This window comes from Macrobrachium nipponense, chromosome 2 (genome assembly GCF_015104395.2).
Source record: "Macrobrachium nipponense isolate FS-2020 chromosome 2, ASM1510439v2, whole genome shotgun sequence".
Lineage (NCBI taxonomy): Eukaryota > Metazoa > Arthropoda > Malacostraca > Decapoda > Palaemonidae > Macrobrachium > Macrobrachium nipponense.
In genome coordinates, this window is record NC_087201.1 from 79,425,678 (window position 1) to 79,448,111 (window position 22,434).

The 22,434-nt window shown below is 34.3% G+C and overlaps 1 protein-coding gene across 16 annotated transcripts in view; it reads left to right on the top strand.

Moving 5' to 3' along the window:
• Positions 1-22,434, top strand: part of LOC135220695 (ecotropic viral integration site 5 ortholog-like) — a 431,521-nt gene that overhangs the window by 398,649 nt on the left and 10,438 nt on the right. For 14 of the 16 annotated variants that reach the window (XM_064258078.1, XM_064258079.1, XM_064258080.1 and 11 more), the window contains 15 exons: positions 5,494-5,596; positions 5,974-6,138; positions 7,319-7,447; positions 7,617-7,787; positions 7,981-8,162; positions 8,287-8,464; positions 10,140-10,298; positions 11,195-11,329; positions 11,437-11,535; positions 11,882-11,986; positions 12,247-12,480; positions 12,881-13,057; positions 14,662-14,829; positions 15,061-15,156; positions 16,123-16,224. In XM_064258078.1, the coding sequence (XP_064114148.1) occupies positions 5,494-5,596; positions 5,974-6,138; positions 7,319-7,447; positions 7,617-7,787; positions 7,981-8,162; positions 8,287-8,464; positions 10,140-10,298; positions 11,195-11,329; positions 11,437-11,535; positions 11,882-11,986; positions 12,247-12,480; positions 12,881-13,057; positions 14,662-14,829; positions 15,061-15,156; positions 16,123-16,224 (2,203 nt within the window). Of the gene's footprint in view, positions 1-3,174; positions 4,224-5,493; positions 5,597-5,973; positions 6,139-7,318; positions 7,448-7,616; positions 7,788-7,980; positions 8,163-8,286; positions 8,465-10,139; positions 10,299-11,194; positions 11,330-11,436; positions 11,536-11,881; positions 11,987-12,246; positions 12,481-12,880; positions 13,058-14,661; positions 14,830-15,060; positions 15,157-16,122; positions 16,225-21,722; positions 21,745-22,434 lie in introns of those variants that run through there. The other 2 variants (XM_064258083.1, XM_064258081.1) reach the window with 2 other exon arrangements.

Below are 22,434 nucleotides of genomic sequence, written 5' to 3' on the forward strand. Positions count from 1 at the left end.
TGTTGCACAAGCTATTGTTTGGGGCTTTTAGGTGAAGAGCTGGGGGAGGGGGGAGCTATTTTGACAATACCGAGATGTTTCATTCCCTTTAGTGAAAATCGGTAGTTATGTTTGCCCAGCATGGAATTCTTAAGTAGATATCCTTCTGTAGGATACTGAAACTTTTAAGTTTTACAGGTAATGCCGTGTTTCTTGAAGAGCTCTTCTCATATGCCATAGTGAATATATGTTACTGATATTCTAACAATTCATGTTGCAAGAGATTTTCTTCATATACTCGACTTTGGTGCATTTTTTCTCTCTTACACTTCCGGTCATTCTTTCTAATGAAAGCTTGCGAGCCTCTGCCCATTTGGTTTCTATCGTAAGATTGTGGTCATATTTTGAATAATAATAATAATAATAATAATAATAATAATAATAATAATAATAATAATAATAATGAGATTTTATTCATTTGTTTAGAGCGCACATTTTCATAAGCCCGTATAATCACAAATTTTTTTTAAGTAATTCCCTAACTCATTTCTTTCAGTTTCTTTGACTTAACTGTAAAGTTTCCTATAAATGTTTTACTCAATTTTCATCAGAAATTTATACAATGGACGGATTATTCCACATTGCAAATGATGTACTTTAATTCACCGCGACCCTCTGTCTCGCCCCGTCATTTTATTTTATACACGAATTGAATAAAACGATTCAATTTGCGATGCTGGTTGGAAGTGGAGTTTTAAATATTGGTAATTGTTCGTTCTATTTCTGTGACGATTTGTAGAAAAGTTTATGTATTATGTATATGTGTAAATATACAAACATGCACAAGGTTTTCTGATGGTGGATATGACTTATTTTAAAAACGCGCTTGACATATGTTCTCATAGAGGAAGTTTTCCGCTGTATTAAATATAAGCAAGATAGGCTTCCTCGCTCGTTGTCTGTCACCGCTATTGAATTTTCTGTTGATGCCCCCCCCGCTAAGCTCCAAATGACCAGTTTTCGCGCTGGCAGTGGATCTTCAATATCGGCTTCATTGACGTTCAGAGGCTTCGCGCAGTGGTTAATGATAGCGCCGTGAGCCATGACGCTGTAGTTCAGGTTTAAGTGGCGTCGTTTCCCCGTTTCCTTCCGAAAGAGAGGACTTGGGCACTGCCAGATTTTGCGAGTTTCTTCCATGAAGGTCTCTCTGAAGCTATATCAAACCTGTGTTGATGCTGACCGATATTACAGGAAGAATTTTACTTAGCTGCCTGAGACGCCTCCCAGTTGCTCAGTACATATTTCATTCGAGATTTGCTTACGGTTCTCTGAAAATTAGAAAAACACACTCTCTCTCTCTCTCTCTCTCTCTCTCTCTCTCTCTCTCTCTCTCTCTCTCTTTTAATCATCTGACGTTTCTTTGTCCGCCTCGTACTTCATCTATACTCTGGATGTCATAGATATCGGGAAAGTTCACTATTCAGTAGTAAAAGGGAAGTGAAAAGGGGGAATTGAAATCAGCTGGAAGAGTCGAAGGGTCGTCGTTGAAAGAAAAATAAACTTTTACGTGACAGTTCTGACTTTTATCTTAACGAATAGCATTTGCATTGTGTGTGTGTGTGTATATATATATATTATTATAAATTAATTATATATATATATATATATATAATATATATATATATATATATATATATATCATATTAATATATATATAATTATAATATATTAAATAATAATATATATATATTATATATATATATACATATGTATGTATCATGTATATGTGCATATATATATATATATATATATATATATATTACATACATACATACATATGTATGTGTGCATATATATATATATATATATCTATATATATATATATATATATATATATATATATATATATATATGCTTTTGAGTATTCTCTCGGCGAAATAAAAATGAATAACAAATCCAATAAACTGGCTCCTTTAACAACCCTCAAAATGTAACCTGAAGTACCTCTACGAAGTAATAAGATGTAAATTTCCGTCTAAAGTAATTGTGTGTGACCCCTGCTGGGCAAAGGCATTGCTCCATGGTTAGCATACCCAATACCCTACATACCCAGACCGTCAACATAACTAGAAGGTCTTCTGAGGATATGCAGAGTCCTTAAGGAAATGAATTCATCTTGGCAGTGACGAATGGAAGATGCGCCTTATTCATTTTTTTAATGAAGCGACCTGAAGTGTGTAGGTGATGTCGAGTGCCTGTTTATTTATCGCTGAAGTGGTCGATGTTTATTTGGGTCTCAAGGAGGACGATTATTTTTAGCTCTCTCTCTCTCTCTCTCTCTCTCTCTCTCTCTCTCTCTCTCTCTCTCTCTCCCTCTAACCTCCGTCTCCTCCCTCTCTCTCTCTCTCTCTCTCTCTCTCTCTCTCTCTCTCTCAAAATAAATTTTTCTAATTTTCCCTAATATATTTTCTTATATACCTGTTAATTTGAATGAATTGTAAATATTTTCTGCATGTGTATTTGTGTGTGTGTGTGAGAGAGAGAGAGAGAGAGAGAGAGAGAGAGAGAGAGAGAGAGAGAGAGAGTGGGTGGAGATTGGAGATGAGGGTATTGTGGCGAGCCTACCTTCCCTATAAGGCTTCTAAAGTGGATGTTATACCCATGTCACCTTGCCTGGGTTCTTTCAGATAGTAATCGGTTCAACGGATTTGTCGCGTTTATGTACTTTTCTATTCACGCTAATGACGGCTTTTCTTCTGCTTCTTAGGCCTATTTGTGTGTTGGACTGACTTTTTTTGTGAATGCATATGAATATTTTTAGATTTTTTCTCTTATTGTGTATTTTTGTCTGCTGTATACTTATTTACTTACTTAATTACTTACTTACACACACACACAATCACACACACACGGTGGGAAAGTTTTTGTGTAAATGTAAGAGTAAAAGTTATGGTTTGTGCTTGAGTTCACAAATCGTGTAAAGATTGCACTCTGGAAAAAATATTGTTTCGCATGCAATTAGTCTTTTGTACGTTCTTAAAATCTCGAATGACGGCTGGATAATGAAAGTGGTGAATTTAAAACGTAGTTATCTTGTTTTCATGTAACGTTATTCAGATCTCCATTACCTAGCTTTCAAAACGTGCAGCGAGATGTTTCTGTTAAATTTCAGTGGACCTTTCTAGAACTAAAAATGTGTGGCTAGGAGTTGATTTCTTTGTGCCATCATCATCACAAAAGTCAAGTGATATTCTGACAGCTAAGATAAAATTTAACTAGAAAATATTTAATTTGTAGTATTTTTAGTGTTTTTATTGACTGGTGCTTCTTGGGATTTTATTTTTACTCAGAATTATGATAATGACGATGATGAAGAAGAGTGGATGAGTTTTCAAGTGCCTTTAATTTTGTAAGGCCCTTCAAGAACTTAAACTACAATGGCCCTCTAAAGTTACACATTTTGTGTGCGTGTGTGAGTGTTCCTTTGGGTAGATTGTGACGTCACCAGATACCTTGTATCAACGCAGACATGATCATCGTCACAGACCATCATCACCTCCACTATGAGAAGTAGTGGATCCTTCAGAGAAGTCCTTTCGGGCTCTCGCCACGGCTGCCGCCTGGCTCCTGCCACCTTGACTGTTACAGCTGCTGTATCCTCGAGGGTTCCTCTTGTCATTCTTTCAATATAGAAAACAGTCCTCATGTTTGCCCGGTGCTCTACTGATGCTTGGTGAGATCACCTTGGCCGCCAGGGACCCTCAGGATATCATTTTGGCGGCGAAAGTCATTCAAATTCAGTGACCCAGTACCGGAAGAGAAGAGTAGGAGGGAAAGGAGAAGGAAGAGGTGGAGGGAGGAGGTGGCGGCCCTCGGAGAAACTGAAACATGGACGACGCTGCTAACAACAGCAGCGACGATGACGACGTTTTCGGCATGTGCGGCGGCTACGCCTCTCGCCCTCTGGTCGACCGCTCACTCTCGCAGTCGGCCCCATCTGAAGATTACTTCCCTCAGGAGGCCGCCACGGCCCCAATTCCCATTCCCATTCCCACTGTTAGTGTGCCCGTTACTGTCACTGTCGCTAGTCCCTGTGGCAGTCCTACTGAGGAGGTTCCGGAGGTGGCACTGAGGAGACCCAGAGGAGGAGCGTCGGAGGAAGAGGAGGAGAAACTTAAAGTGGGAGCCACCACCGAAAGGCGAAGGAGTTTCATCGCCGATGTCTTTATCGCAGCCAAAAACTGGTGTGTCCGTCCGTCATGACACTTCTTTGTTCTCTTCTCTTCGCTTCTCTTGGAAAACTTTCCATTTCTTGTGTGAAGATTCATTTCATATCGTGAGAAACTCTGGGACATGTTGATCATATCGTCTGCTCTTTCCGTCTTGTTATTGGCTGTCAAAGGATATACTGCAATTAATTTTCTCTCTCTCTCTCTCTCTCTCTCTCTCTCTCTCTCTCTCTCTCTCTCTCTCTAAATTGCAGTCGGGTTTTTCTTTTATAGTAGTGAATTAAAGTCATTCTATTTTTCTGCTATTCATTATATGTATCTTCCCTGTAGTAGAAGTTGATTAATTACTTGAAACTATAAATGTAGTAACACAACCCACATTTAGAGAAGCTACTCTGTTTCAGCTTTGTTGGAATATCTTCATCCGTGAAAGAATTAACACGAATTTAGTTTGAGCAGTAAAAAGAGGATATATACATGATAGGGACTTACGTTTCCTTCTGGAATTATTATTTTTTAAACTTAGATGGCCAGATACGCTTGTTTTATTCACCGTTATACATCTTCATATGTGGTATGCGATAAGCCTCATGCGTTATTCATGTGTTTATTGGATAGGCTAGATGGCCCGAGGGGACTATGGCGGCTTTGGTGTCACGGGCGGTGGAGGTGATGGTAGGTAGAGTAGTATTCCTCCTGAAGAAATGCCGCCCTTTCCCAGAGCCGCTCTTTGGTGTTAGGTGCGCTTGATGTGAATTCATATTTTCTCTTCTATTGGAGGACTGGGTCTACCAACAACGAGAAAATAAATTTGAGTGATTTCGTGGTGGTTGCTTTGTGACGGGAGCTGAATGCAAGGCAGACTGGAATAAAATGATTGTTGTATTTGAGTCTTGAAATTTGTTTTATTGTTGTTGGTTATATGTACATAATAAAACAAATACTTTAGAAATGTGTTCGATATGTTTGTCCACAATATCTAACGTAAATATGGATGCAATTTTTTATATAGTAGAAATAAGATTTTCCCCGGAAAGGATGAAGAAAAAATAATGTAGCGTCCTGAATATTCTGTGGATAAAAAAAAATCATTCACGAGAAATTTATTTTTTATCTAGCTCATCCTATTATCTATGCAATTTTTAGTTGGAGAGAAATTTGAGGCATACATTAATTTTTCATGGTTTATAGATACTAGTTGCTCGTAACTTGCTTTGTAAATTGCATGTTAATTTGATCATTTACGTATTTTATATTTATTTTATTTATTTATGTATTTTTTCAGGATAATCGAGACGGACTCCAAATCTCTAAACTCCCTCTCGACGCAGTCTGTAGGCTCAGCCCCGGGAGCAGGTCATTCTCGAAAATCCTCCGACACATCACAGGTAAAATAGGTGTTACTTATGAAGGCGCCATCTTTCTCTTTTAGTTTCAGCATCACGAAAGTGTTGGAACTGTTGTGCTTATATTTCCCGAAATCTTTAAGTGCTTAACCTTGTAAATTATAGCAAGTAAAATTATTATTGCCTAAACCCATTTAAAAGTATTTAATGTGTAGTTATGAGGTGAAATATAAGAATGAAAATACTGAAAACATTGTGTAAATTTTTTTATACATTTTGCCAAGAAAAACATATATCAGGCTTGCAAGTTCAATTTATGTATCAGTTGTCTTCTGCTTGTCAATTGATAAGCATGGCAACTTGATGTAAGTGTTGGGATTGAATTCCCACTACCCTGGACTTTTTTTTTGTCCTCCTAGATCTCTGTAGCCTCTGGAGGCTCAGGAGGTTCTGGCGGATCTTCTGGAGGTGGTTCGACTGGAGGCTCTCAGCTGCAAGATCCCGAGGAGGATTTATGGGGATTATGGGGTCGTTTGGTCAACGACTGGGAGACATGGAACAAGAAGAAGAGTATGCAGCTGAAGGTACGTCCTGTTGAGACTGTGCAGTGGTGAAATTCCTTGTAGGAGTAGTTCAGTGTTTTCTGTTTCACGTAGTTTGGGAGGGTGCAGGAATGTGCTTGATTAGATTGAATGTTAAGAGTTTGGTGTGGATCTTACATAATAAACAAAATAGGTACTTTAGGCATACTAAAATTTCACCAGTTGTTAAAATTACAAAGTGTGTTTCCCAAAATTAGCCATTAAAACCTTGTTTGAATGCATAATCCACATACTGCTTCGTAAGAAATAAAATACTGAGAGGAAGCTTGTTGTAATTTTCAGTGAAATGTTAGATGAACCTAGATAGCTAAGTAGGTCCTACTTCTGTTAAAGTCGAAATCAAATTACTTTGTGAACGTTCATATTTAGTACACCAGTAGACATGTAACCTGCCAAGTTTCCATGATTCACATGAAAGCTTACTGCTTGAAAATTTTTCGTGGCAGAACATGTATCACTCACTGATTTTTTTTATTGTGATCTTAGCATTTGCTTCGTAGAAATCAGCGAAATATCCTAAAATCTGCCTTATCTCATTATTCACTATAATGATACGAAATCTTGAATTAACATCTTCGTCTGTCTCCAAATTTCATTTGTTTTTCCTGGTCCTAATGTCCACCCTTCCTAAATTTCAGTGAAATTTATCATGTGACTGATCCTGTTGTTAAAGGCCAGGTCATTAATAAAATTAACGCAGAGCATGTATGATTCAGTAGTAAGAAAAATGAATTTAAGTCACTTCCCTGGCCTTAGATACGGCCTGTCATTTTGTGAAAATCCGTTCAGGTATTGGAACATAACAATGTTTACCATGATAGGAACCACGATAAGATAAGGGTAGATCTAGGGTACTTATCCGCGGCGGCCTAGACTATGGCAGTTGCGGTTTTTCTATGCAGTTTTACCTACTGAACAATAATTTTAAGTAATATTTATTCGGACGACTGTAATTAACCCCCCAGGGGCCAGTACTAAACACGGCGAAATACATTGGACGGCCCAAGGCCTTTGTATAGGCCTTGGGACGGCCCAATCCCTAGTGGATGTCGTATCCGCGGTTACGTTCCTTGCAGTCCGTGCGGGCTGCTGTAGAAATACCAAGATAAGCAGCATCTAATGTTAACTAAATTTTAAACTGCAATTCGTTCGTGTTTTACAGGAGTTGGTGCGCAAAGGTATTCCTCACCATTTCCGAGGAATTACCTGGCAGCTCCTCTGTTCTGCACATAATTCTCCCGAGAAGGGTAAATATGCTGAATACCTCAGGACAACGTCAGCATGTGAAAAGGTTAGATCCCTTTTTTTCACGAGTTTTGCAATGGAATCTAAACGTCATATTACTGCAAAAGTGTGATTTATCCAACATATTTTTAGTCATTTTGATTGATGATAGATTACCATTTGTGTGCGTTTTTAGCGACTAAAATGTTCTCTCATGCATTATGTTTTCTGTAAAGGTTATTCGTCGAGACATTGCTCGAACGTATCCTGAGCATGACTTCTTCAAAGAGAAAGATGGTTTAGGGCAGGAAAGTTTGTTCAATGTCATGAAGGCCTATTCCTTGCACGATCGAGAAGTGGGTTACTGCCAAGGATCAGCTTTCATTGTTGGTCTCTTGCTCATGCAGGTTTGTCTTTCGAATCACTCAATTTTCTTCCGTGAAATTAATTAGAAAAATGTGGAAACATGAGATGTCATTCAATATTTAAGCCAGCTGATATTCAGTTGAACTAAATTTATGTTTATATCTGGTTACCAAATATTGATTGCAGTAAATAGGTGAATGAGAATGAATATGGAATTAATTTTTTTTTAAATAGATGCCTGAGGAAGAGGCATTCGCCGTATTGGTGAAACTCATGCAGGAATACCGTATGCGTGAGATGTTCAAACCCTCCATGGCAGAGCTCGGTTTATGTATGTATCAGTTAGAATGTCTCATCCAAGAACATCTGCCAGATCTTCATGCTCACTTTACTTCGCAGAGCTTCCACACATCCATGTGAGTTTTTGTCTTGAATCTCGATAAATATTTGCTTCTGTTTATGATAATCTAGTACGTATTGTTAAACATAACTTTTTATGGTAGTTATTATTTGTGCTAATATTATTTTTACTTGAAACAGGTATGCCTCCTCTTGGTTCCTGACATTGTTTTCTACCACCTTGCCTCAACCTCTTGCGTGCCGTGTGATGGACTGTTTCTTAGTGGATGGAGTGGAAGTTATATTCAGAGTGGCTCTCTCTTGCCTTACATTGAGCAAGGAGGACTTGTTTTGTATGGATATGGAAGGAATGCTCAAGGTATGAATCTCGCTTAATATTTAACTCAATACTTGTGGAAGTTAGACTCATGGAGCTCCAGTTGTTAGGTGAAACATGTTCAGTTGGCCACTTCCAAGAAAACCTCTCACAAACGTGGGGATTCCACTGACACCTGGTGGTGGTAACCTTTGATTTTGAGAGGGGGCCTTTTCATTTGTTTGATATATGTTCTGTTTGGTTATTTTTTCTATAAAGTACCAAACATTATTTGTTTATACAAAGAGCCAAACATAAACTAATCTGGAATAGGGTTAAAAAAGGATACACAATGCAAGGCTTTGATGGGCATGAAAGGGTGGCAGTTGCAAAACATTGCACTTAATGTTTAAATCAGTTGGGAATTAAATTAAAGTAAGGTTGATGTCATAAATCAGGTAGGAATTTTGAATTACTCTAGAACACAGATGAATGAAAAACTTTATTCATGAGGGAGATTCTTGTGATAGACATCCACAAACATTAAATCACCTTTCATCAGATTATATTTTTTTGACTTGCCTTCCTTGGAGCCAACTTTTTTTTCATTAAGAGCAACATTTAAATGGATAGTTAATTACAAGAGAGGGAAAATTTCTTATTAAATTTATAGAAAATAAAGGACTTGGGCTAAGGCTCATTGTCATGTTTTGAGAAATTAAAAAACCAATCCTTAGGCTTGCAACACATTCCACGGTGCACAATATAAATAAAGACAGAGCATTTACAGTAAAAAATCAAGAGATGCAGTAATTTGGACACAAATGATAGTTCTTGGAACTGCATTGGCTATTTTTTGACTCCTTCGTAAAAAGTCAAAAGGAGCCTACGGTTGTTCTTGAGTAGAACTCATTCCTGCCTTCATTAACTGGTATAGATAAAAAGGAAGCTGTAGGAAACTCAAGTATAAAGATGAGGTGTCCTTCCTTTCCTTAGTACTATCAGGACTCGGAACAACATCTCTATGAGTTTAACACATCATTACTTAACATATATAGAAAAGTGCCTTTCACCGAGTTCTTATAAAAATACATAGAGCTTGACTCACCCACTACACTCACATTCAAATGTATGGTACTTTTGGTACTTTTGGTGGTCACATAGAACACAGTAATTCCCTTTTTCAGAATAGTGTGTCAATGACAAATGCTTTTATGAATAGGATCAAAGGGACTTTGTATAAATATGATTGGTAATTCTATGATTTTCACTTTAAACAAAATGTTCTGTTTATGAATGCAAGAAGACCAGCAGAACTTACAGCAAAGTTTTGGGAGTTAAATCTCAGGGTCTGAAGATGGCTAGAATTATTAGGACACCAAATCAGGATACAGAGAGCCCTGGGAGACCATGAGGATTTACTTTGAGGACTTATAGCAGCTACCAAAAATAGGTTTTTCCTACATCAAAACATGATTTATTCCATTTTCTTAAGCAAAACTAACTATAATGAAGGAAAGAAAATCTTTCAGTAGGTGCCAAGTTATATTTTATTTTAGAATGTAAAGTATTGAAAATAGAAAGCAATATTTTATTCAGTTATGTTTTTTAAAGCAGGAATAATGTTACCCATATGAAAACCATAACCTTTAGCCAAAATGTTTACTAGAGGCAATATATTATCTCACAGACTAAGATTAATAACAAAACCTCCTTGTACTTGCTTTCTTTTGCATAGTATTTTCAACGTGATCTGCCCGCCAAGTTCGAAGCAGACCCAGAATGCTATTTTTCTTTAGCATATTCTTTGCGTTACAATGCCAAAAAGATGAAGAAGATGGAGAAGGAATATACTGCTATGAAAACCAAAGAACAAGAAGAGCTGGTAGAGTTAAAGGTTAGTTTTTCTTCTTTTTGCATGTTGCTAATTACTACTGTTAATTATAAACAATGATTTTAGAGTCAAACATTGTAAGTTATATGATGGGTCCAGTTCTCTATGCACAGTAAAGATTGGGATACACTTATTTGAGAAGTTGTTGAAAATGAAAATAACCCCAGTGCTTTTGAATATTGAGAATTCAGCAGCACAAATCTATGCTTGGTGATAAATGTTTATCCTATATTCATTTGTTAATGTTTTAGTGCTAATATAGTAATTTATAAAGGATTATGTATTTGCTCTTAAGTAATGTTGTTGTGAAATAATACATTTTTTGAAAATCTGAAATTTTTTGTAGAAATATCACAGCGATTTAAAAGAAAATTTATCGCATAGCAGAAATTATGTAATTGTTCTCTGTTTGTCAGATTGAATTGAAATATGCTCAGAGATTAAATCCATGACTCCAGTAGATGCTTTTGGTTTTCTGCTGTAGATATCGTTATGTACTAAATAAGAAAGTAATGAAATGCACATTTAGACAGCTATTTTAATCTGGCATGTTACATAATTACAAAATGGTATAATAGAAGAAAGTTTTTGGAATTTTATTTGAATCAAAGTCAGAGATTTTGTCAAATTCATTATGTAAAACATTCTTAAAATTAGTTACATTAAACAAATAGGAGGGACTGTGTACATACTATGAAGTAAATAATGGTGTTTAGGAGTTTACAGTCATTGTATTATTTTTTCAGGAGAAGCTGTTGAGTTTAGGACAAATTAAAACTTTTCTAGTTAGAAATAGCTCGGCTTACCTCTGTGATGATGGAAGTAAAAAGTATACGTATATTAAAACAGAGAATTTTACTATGTATGTAAATATATATGACTTGCTTTTGATCTTGCAGAGATTAAGAACCGAGAACAGATTACTGCGCCAAAGAATAGATTGTTTAGAAGCAGAATCATCTGCTCTAGCAGATCGACTCATTCAGGGTCAAGTTTCCCGAGCTGAGGAAGCTGAACATAATTTTGCAATTAAGGTATGTTAACCTTGAGTTACATTCTGTATAGATATTTCCTAGCTGTTATTGTTATAGATGTCTATTTTCAATTCTTAATGATTTAAATTTCTTAAATTATTTCCCAGAGGGAACTAGCTGCTCTAAGACAACATGATGGAGAAACCATGGAACATCTAATGGATGCCAGAGAGAAGATAAGGAAGCTAACTGGAATGATAGAAGAGGTAATACATACATTTTATATTTTCAATTTCGTTAGTTGTTCTAATTTTTCAGTGCAAATACTAATGTAGTTGTCTATTTTTTCATATATGTACTGGATAGTCTATTTTTATATATATGTACTGGATATTTTCAAGTACTACATACATACTGTAAATAGTAATACATATGTACAAATTAATAAGGTTATTTTTTTGACAACATAGCTTTGTATATGACATCATTGATTTTTATGCATATACTATGTTGAGTAGTGCAGTTTATTTAATGTTATTTTTACAGTATAATTAATCAGTAAAAGAAGTTTAATATTTGACAGTGATTGCTCAATTAACCACTTTTTTTCAGAATTGTTCATCGAGAGAATCCTCGTTGGCAGAGTTAATGATAAAAGAAGAAGAACTTAGGCAAAAGGAAGAATTAGTCAAATGTCTACAAGAAGAATTAGTTCAGGTTAGAAATAATACATCTTTCATTTATTGTCAATTCTTTTATTTGAAATTTCCCTCTTTTGCCATTAATAAATTAATGCCTATATGATCCCAATTTCTTATTTCATATAATATGTTTGCAATTTTAAAGTACTTAACACAGTAATAAGTCTGAACTAATAATGTCATTTAAGTGCTTTCTCATTTGCTCTTGCTTACATATAGTACAGTACTTACCTATCTACATTGAATCTTTGATCAGTAAAAGCTGTGTCCTTTCAGGTAAGACTAAAAACTGCAGAAGCAGAAGCTCTAATTCGAGATCTTAGAGCAAGAATACAGGAACTAGAAGAGGAGCAGAAGAAAATGAGAGAAGCAACACCTGACCACTCAGTGGCTCACCTGCAGGAGGAATTAATTGCTGTGCGACTAAGAGAAGCTGAAGCTAATCTTGCCTTAAAAGATCTTAGACATAGAGTTCAGGAACTTACACAGTTGTGGACAAAGCATGTACAGGTAAGGAGCACATGATAAATATTAATGAAATATATCTGTCACATGGAGCAGGTGACGGTTTAGCTACAAAATCTAGTTCCTTTTTTGAATGACAGGTGTTTTTGCAGTAAGCATTGTTTCTGTATGGCAAAGAAAATTTAAGTACAGCACTACTCTGTTGTTAATTCCAAGTATAGTGGGTGTGAATAATAGTTGACAACTGCTTAGTGCTTAGGATATTATGTACCTAGTCCTTGTAATGCTCACAGAAAATTCATAGGAAATAATTTCCTTAGATAATAGTCAGATTGTTGAAAAATAAATGTTATAAATATTGGTGGTTTAATAGAAAGTATACCCTTGTACAAATGACAAATACTTTTTTTTTATCTCCCTTTGGTAATCATTGTAAATTTCACAGGATCATCATGGGGACAAGAGTGAGGCAGCTAAAGCAGATGCAACTAGTACACCAAGCAAGAAACTGGGTCTTTTCTGGGATCGCTCAAATGATGCTGCCAAGTTAGAAGAAGAACTTATGACAACCAAACTTCATGAAACTGCAGCTGTGGCTGAGCTCAAAGAAGCAAGATTAAAGGTTAGATTTATATTGTTTTAGTGTATTACCTCTATTTTTAGTGTATTACCTCTATTTCAACTAAAATAGTACGTACATACTGTGAATCGACCTTATTTTTCTATTACACTATTATGAAATCTTGAAAAGTAGTCATGTTCATGTCTTCAGCTTTTAAACCGTAAATATTTGCCAGAGATCATATTATTTCTTTAGGTAGTAATGCCTGTATAATTTTTTCATGGTAGAATTTAGCTATAAAAAATTGGATTCAATTACAAGGGAAATTAGTTGTTTGTACTCAAATTGTAAAACAAATTTTTCTTTGTATCTGAATGGCTTCTAGTTTGATTATGTTCTGATATTTATATATCTTGAATATTTTTCCAACATTGTTGATAAGGAAGATATTGAAAAATAGAACACTATTAGTTTATGTCTTAAGTATCATCATGTGTGAGCCCTTTAAAGGATTAGCATGTACTGTCCTTTCTATCATTACAATTAAAAATAATTATAATGTACGAGTGCAATAAATACCATTGTCATATTGTGGTCTCCTCTCACATAACTATTTACAGTATTATTATTTAGTAGCACAGCTCCAACTCTAGCCACATTGCCATAGACATTTACACTCTTTTCTCAGCCCCAAAAATTGTGCTATTGGGAGATATGCAGATTGGAACTAGTTTAAGTTGTATACCATAATTTTTCCAGCTAGGTGGGAAGAGCCTAGCTTACCTGATCTTGGGTGGATGAATCGCACAAGTTTTTTGCTATACGTAAGACATTATATTAATGGAATCGTATGTCGGAAACTACCACTACCTAATTTTTCTCTTCACAATGCTGTTGTATTGACTAAACCACTTGCCAAAAAAGAAAGAAAAAAAAAAAATAGTGCCTCAGTGGCTGGTCCGTAAGGTGTTGGTGTACCACTTCGGTGGCCACGAGTTTGATTCTCGGAGATTCCATTGAGGTGTTAGAGATGTGCATTTCTGGTGATAGAAGTTCTCTCTCGACGTGGTTCGGAAGTCACGTAAAGCCGTTGTTCCCGTTGCTGAATAACCACTGGTTCCATGCAACGTAAAAACACCATACAAACAAACAAAAACAAAACTTGCCAAAAATATTTAAATCAGAATTGGCATGTTATGTAGGAAGGTTAATAAGACAATGCTTGCGTGAATACTATGTGATCAGTTTTGTTACACATTTTTGCAAAATTTTATGTTCTGTGGGTTTTGGATACATATGTATTATTATAATTATATTCATGAAAGTTGGAGTTATAGGAAAGTAGCAGATCTCTTGGTTTATCTTCTTTATGTTTAGTTAGAATATTTAAATTCCTTTTCTCTTTATGCAGAGTTTGTAAAGTACTTAACTATACATATCTTTCAAGGTGTTGCATAAAATCTAATCATTGTTAGTGTTTACATGTAAATAATACAATAATATGGAATTCTTTATGCATAAATGCATAAAATAAGAGATTCTTTAGCAACCAAAAAGTGTGTGATGAAACTAGAGTTATATTCTGCTGAATAATAATAATAATAGTTTACTTTTTCCTCATTAAACTAAGAAAAGTCCTTAATTAAATAAAAATTTGTTCACAGGTAATGGAATTGGAGACTGCTGTACAAGTGTCAACAAATCAAATGAAGAGACAAGAGGAAGAAAACAAAAGATTGCAGGAGACTTTAGATGCAGCTGAAGCCAATATTCGTACAATGCAATCTCAATTAGGTGACCACAAGAGAAAATATACAGATCTTGAAAGCCAGGTTTGTATTTTACCGTAGTACATACTTTTTATTTTAACCCTTAATTTCTTACAATTTTGCTCAAGATATATGTAAAGTTGTAAATACATTGTTGAGTAAAATAACTGTTTTTATGATTTGTTTTTTTGTTATTCTACTATAATATGCATGTCTCAACATAGCAATAAATCTCATTGTGTATTTTCTAGCATGTTTTTATTCACAATCATGATCATAAATTTTGTCCCTCAGATGAAAGAGGAGAAGATGCTGGCAAGAATTCGAGAGGCTGAGAAATCTCAGAGCCTAGCTGAATTAACACAAAAAATTTCATCATTAGAATTTAAGGTAATTCACATTTTTCCCAAAACATTTCGCTACGTTGTCTGAATATTTTTCAACTTTTTTTTTATAATTTCCAAGAATGCTTTGTTATTCAGGAGGCAGGATCATGCTCAGAATTTTTAAAAGGGAGGGGTTTGATTTAAAAAAATACATTTCAATTTAATCAGTATTACAATATGTATAGGTATACTATAAAGTATACCAAAATGGAGAAGAAGAATAATAACGGAATGGATTTGTTTTATGAAAAAATTATTATTAGTAACTGAATTAGCAAATTCATTCATTTTTTCTCATTTTAATTTTAGAATTCTCCCCAGATAGTGGGTTCAACGCTGAAAACCTTTCCCTTGTGCATTGCCTTGCTAGTATGAACAGAAATAGTCCAGAAAGTTCCCCTCTTTGGTTTTCTTTGTATGCACAACCAGCAGATTAGACCCCATAATGTTTTTTTTACAAATGAACCTCCCAATATGAAATATTTCATAATAGTAATTTGTTAACAAAAAAGGCAGAGTTTAAAGGGAACTGTTGTACATTACAGTATTTTGGATTTATATAGAATTTCACTCTGCATGTTGTATATGAACACACTGCAACAAATTTTAATGATTTTTCATGTGTAATGTGCTCATAGTTTTCCTTTAATGTTGTTGAGGGGCCCAGAGTGTTTTCTAGAAGTACATACTTTATATCATTGTTGCTGCCTTATGGCTGAAAACAATTAGAGTGATTAATATTAACATCATGTTTGTAACAAAACATGGAAAACTGTTAACACAAATTATTGCATAGAAAAAAAAACTTTAAAATTTTAAGATAGTACACAAACTGTAAGTAAATAACTTTCAACTACTAAGTCACTCATTGCTTAAATTAGATGACATTTTTAAAATATTGTGCAAACTGTTACAGCCTCATGTGAGTCCAATTCTGAACTTTGAAGTAATATGGTTCTCAAATTTGCAGAATCAGGAACTAGTGACTGAGGGTGAAGTGTCTCGAGTTGGTGGGAGTGACAGTGATCAGGTACCTAGACTGCAAGACAAAATTGCAGAATTGAAGTCAGAGGTGAGTTGAATAAATATTTAAACTTTTCAGGTAATCATTTCTTCAGCAGTGGTGTCTGATAAAACTTGCTTTAGCCTATTGGTTGGTGAATAAACTCTGTTGTTGTATTATATGACGCAAGAGATAATTGGCAACAAAAGAATCTTTATAGTGCAAAAAATTACTTATCATATGCTAGCAATACTTTTGAGTCCATTTTATAATTGTGAGTTCAGATAAAATATACTATCACACTAGAGCCTATTTTTTCCAGTACCTACTCAGTGGACCACCCACTAATTTAATAGCACCCATGCTTCCAGGTAAGTAGAAACAGACTATCCAGTTTTGATGAAAAACTGATTTAAACTGCACAGTCATTTCTTGCCTACCTGCAGTATACTCCTACCCCCTTGCCAGGCTTCAGAGCAGTTACCTGGATCTGACCAATAACTTGGTAAGAAGTCACTGCTCTACTCAGAATTAGCTAGGTTTTCTAACCCTTTTCCTATTCCATTTTCCTTTTCTTCGTCTGTTAGGACTGACCTTTCACTTCAGACACAAGTGTGCAGAGTATGGTTTAGATTCTTCTTAGGTTGAGGATAATGGACACATTGGATCATCCATAGAATCTGAGGAGCTGATGTAGTTAAGCGAGACAAAAGACTTGTCAGACCTTGCCCCTCAGTGCTGGGTTTTAATACATTTTTATCACTTTATTATTTTATTTTTTCCTTTTTTAATAAGCGAGATCTCTTCTTTCTGCATTTTCCTTGACCACCTCTTACTTCTTCCTAATGAACACCATATTCTTTGGAAGCTTTAATTTCAAGTCAATGGCCCTTGTGGGCTTGTTCCATATGAATAAGGTTGAAATTCTGAATATAATAATAATAATAATAATAATACGTAATAATAATAATAATGATAATAATAATAATAACAGTACTTAACCCTCTTACGCCGACTGGACGTATTTTACGTCGACATTTTTTGTCTCTCGGGTGCCGACTGGACGTATTTTACGTCGACATACAAAAGTTTTTTTAAAAAATTCGCGGAAAAATACTTTAGGCCTACCAGCCGAAAACCTCTTGAATCACGCGCCTTGGGGATGCTTGGAGTTCACGGATCAAGGTGTTGTTTTGTTATTACAATCGTTACGCAGGCGCGCAAGCGCGAATATCTTTCTTTGCCGCACTAAAAACGTATCTGTGACACATCTCGGAAATTATCTCGTCACTTTAAACACATAATTTGTACCATTTTAAATTAGCCATTACATGGAGTATTATATATGAAAATGTGCGCATTTTATGTAGAATACAACAAAAAAATACTCCATGATTGGTAGCTTTTATCAGTTTTGAGATATTTTCATATAAATAACATAAGTCCCAAAATTTCAACCTTCGGTCAACTTTGACTCTACCGAAATGGTCGAAAAACGCAATTGTAAGCTAAAACGCTTATATTTTAGTAATATTCAATCATTTACCTTAATTTTGAAACTAATTGGAAGTCTCTAGCACAATATTTCGATTTATGGTGAATTTATGAAAAAACTTTTTCCTTACGTCTGCGTGGTAACTTCCGAAAAAAATCATACATGCGATTGTGGTAATGTTTGCACCATTTTAAATTAGCCGTTACATAAAGTTTTATATATGAAAATGTGCGCAATTTCATGCAAAATACAACTAAAAATAACCCATGGTTGTAGCTTTTATCAATTTTGAAATATTTTCATATAAAAAATGATGTGACAAATTTTCAACCTTCGGTCAACTTTGACTCTACCGAAATGGTCGAAGAACGCAATTGTAAGCTAAAACGCTTATATTCTAGTAATATTCAAGCATTTACCTTCATTTTGAAACAAATTGCAAGTCTCTAGCACAATATTTCGATTTATGGTGAATTTATGAAAAAAATAAAATTTTCTTTTCTTTATGCGCTCGGTAACTCTTCCGAAAAAAATCATACGTGCGATTGCGGTAATGTTTTGCACCATTTTAAATTAGCCGTTACATAAAGTTTTATATATGAAAATGTGCGCAATTCCATTTAGAATACAACGAAAAATAATTGAAGGTTGTAACTTTTCTCATTTTTGAAATATTTGCATATAAATCACGATAAATAGAAAAAAAACCACGTTCGGTCAACTTTGACTCTACCGAAATGGTCGAAAAACGCAATTGTAAGCTAAAACACTTACAGTCTAGTAATATTCAGTCATTTATCTTCATCTTGAAACAAATTCGAAGTCTCTAGCACAATATTTAGATTTATGGTGATTTTAAAAAAAAAAACTTTCCTTCCCTCCGCACGCGGATTCTCCGCCACAAATCTCCGAAATGCGTACGTCCTATTCTCGAAATATTTGCTCCGTTTCGTATTAGGCATTTCATAGAGTTTTATATGAAAATGTGCGCAATTTCATGTAGAATAAAACTAAAAATATTTGAAGGTTGTAGCTTTTCCTTATTTTTTGAAATATTGCAATATAAAAACAATATATATATAAAAAAAATTCGACATTCGTCATCAATTTTTAACTCGTCAGATATGGTCAAAAAACTGCATTTGTAAGCTAATATTCTTACAGTATAGCTAATATTCAATCCTTTTTCTTCATTTTGAAAGAAATTGGAAGTCTCTAGGACAATATTTAGATTTATGGTGAATTTTTGAAAAAAATATTTGTTTACGTCCGTGCGTTACGAATTCATGCATTATATTGTGATAATATTTTCTGTGTTGCTTTTATTGTTTTACAATGTGTTATATACCAAAATGATTGCAATTTAGTGTACATTACAACGAAAAAAAAAGTAACTTGTTACCTTTAACCGTTTCGCGCACAGTGCGATTTGAATACAATTATATATGAAATTTCGTTTTTGCGCTATCATATATCGCATTATTTATATATGATAATGATAATTTTTTTCATTTCTGATGGTTGCATACTAAACTTCAGCCAATGACAAAAAAAGGAGCCCAAAAATGAACTCTTAATCTTAAAAACTAAGCGCGCTGTGATTTTTTTAAAAAAATATTTTTTCCGCTTCCGCGCTCACTTTGAAACACCTCCGGCACACGGGAGACATTTTTTTTTTTTACCGCTTCGGCGTTTAAGGGTTAATAGCAAGTGGCCTCAAATACTGTTGTCGTATTATTTTGTGCCATTTACAAGTGAAAGAATATATGGCAATACGTAGAATATGTTTTTGTCTCTACGAAAGACATAACCCATATTGAGTTTGAATTATATTATGTTTTTACAAGTTAGTATCATGTAAATTTTGAGGTTACCATTTTTTCTATAGTTTCATATAGTAGACTTGTTGATTTATAGACGCTCACAGGCCAGTCTGAAGGGTCAGTTCATTCTATGATGTTCAGTGGTGGTGTGTCTAAAACAGCCAACTTTGCCAGTTTTTGGCTTCTGCAGTTTCCACAACGGGAAATGTGAAGGATGTTTTTAAGTGATTCCACCTTGATTCTTAGTGTAGTCTTTTCTATGATCACTTAATACAATAGGCTCTGGTAAGTGACTTTCTTATAAATAATAAAAAATTGTTCTGATATTGTTAATGTGTATCTATCACAGCTAAGCTGTTAGTGTAAATGTGTGAAATTTACTGGCCATTGCTGAGACTATTTAAGTATTTCATGTTTGCTGAGATTTCTGAGAATACTAGCTCAGTCATCAAATTTACAAAAATCCTTTTGTCATAAATATTTAATTTTTGTACATATATTGAGGCATTGTGTGAAAAGAATGTCTTTGAACATTACTAAATATTTGAAAATGAAATTGTAGTTTGAGCAAATATAAAAAAAACAGGTACATAGTTCTATTGCCATTGTTATAACGATGTGCAACCTCATTGCTTATGGCATTGAATGATTTATAAATCAAATAAAATGTTTAATTTTTTTAGTTGTGACGAGATGTTTGCCAAATACTATAAGGCTAAAGAATGTTTTATCAGATAACCAATTTGTAATAAGAAAAAGTTTCTTGAATGTAATGATAGTTTTCATATATTATTTGCAAAGTTGTGGTATGTATTTAACACTGCACAGAGCACAAACTTTGTTACACTGGTTCTTGTTGTTTTTATTTTGTTAAGTAGAATTAAAAACAAAATTATATTAACCAATTAAGCTTTGCAATTCAAACATACAAGAACCACATAACTTTGTTTACCTTCACTTGTGTTACTACAAATGCTTATTGCAGCTATATTTCACAACACATACACAAGCTTTAGAACGTTAATATTGTATGCTTTTGGGTTATTCATATTGTATCATTAAGAAAGCTTTGAATTTTCTCAGGTTAAGTTTGTAACGAATTCTTGTAAGTAGGATTATAATTAGACCATGTAGAATGGTGTATTAATGAGAGGATATGTATATGTACATAATGAATATGGAACTTCGTGTTAACGTGAATATAATTAAAACTGTAAATTTTGAGCTTATAGTCTGAGGCTAGATGCTTGATACACTTATCTTTTTGTAAAATACACAGTACAATTTTCACAATCTTTGTCTAGTGTTTAGACGCCAGCCATGCGTAAAAGCTTATTATTCTTATAATTCCTCAACAGATTTTTGAAAGTACTATTAGCTTCCACTTCCAGTTGCATATTGTGTCGTGGCTCATTTCATAATTAAGGTTGAGAAGGGCTATGCAGAATGTTGTTATAAATTGAATAAACACACATAAGCATTGGCTTAATTATTTTTTTTAATATCTTAAAACAGCCTTTTTCATATATGGTAAATGTTGAACTTTACAGTAATGTAATAAATTTCAGAAAGATGGAAAATAGGGTTTAAATTATGAAAGGTTCTTTCAAGTGTTTTAGAGGTCTCGTTGTAATGTAGTAAAGTATATATTGTAAATAAAGTACTGCAGCTACACTTTAAATTTTGATGTGTATGCAGTTAGTTCTTGAATGACGTTAATAATGAATACAGCCAAAGGACAGTTTGCAATGTGAAAGTTGCTAAATGCTAGATTAACTTTGTGTGCTTAATGCTTCACACTAAACTGTCTTCCTGTGGTAAATCATTGTAGTACCAGGATGGTGATTCAGTGACACAAACTGACAATTTACACAGCAGCAGACACTGTATATTTTTAAAATTTTCTTGAACTGATTTAATTTCACACTTTCATCGGTTTGACCGTTCTTTATTAGTTCATAGAGTACGTATGGCGATATTGGTAGAAACATGTTCAGATTATACACTCTTGAGCTGTGTCTTAACCCAACAAAGAAAAACTTCAATATAGATCATTGTGAGCAATTTTCTATTGTATAGTTCATGGGAGGGGTAGTACTCCAATATGAGAGGTGAATATTTCATTTGCTGGAAATGAATGAGAACGTAAATTGAAGATTACCCGATATAAACCTTCCATTCACCTAGTCTTTAGTACCATATATTTAATAAAACACTTAATGGTCATTTTCTAACTATTGCACCTGCAGCAGACAGAGAAGTAAGGACAGCGTAAGTGCTTAGCATTACTCAGTTCTGCATGAAGAAAAACCCTGTCAATAAATGTAGAAACACCATCTTGGTGTCTGATATGCATGTTTTCTGTTGTAAAACTCTTGCCTTTTTTTGGTGGTTAGTAAGAAATTGTAAAATCTCACTCTTCAGAATACTTTAATGTATATTGATAACTATTAAATTAGTTTTTTATTTCTTGTATGTACGTAAGGAAATATTTCTAAGGTAAAATATGATACGATGGTCAGAGATATGCTTTTCCTAGGAGTTAACATTTTATTATATTATTATATACTTGCAAATAGCTCTTAGTATGGAGGTAATGCATTAATGGAAAGTATTGTGTACAATTAGTATACATTTTCTCGTTACTAGACTTAACTGTGTTGTAAATTCAGCTGTGCTTAAGACATATTTCATTGTTATAAGTTAAGGATGACAGTATCTGGTTAGCAAAATAAACTACTTATCCATCCCCATAGATTAATTCTCATGGATCTGTGTGAAATTAATGGATCTGTGTGATGTAACATGGAAATACAGGATTACCCTCAATTTTCTGTCGCTTGGGATGTTTAACATTTCTTCTGAGTTCATTAATTTAAACATAAAGACAGTCTTTTGATATCTAAACGATGGTTTTAAAATATGCAATTTGGTTTGAGCATTATATCAAAATTATACAAA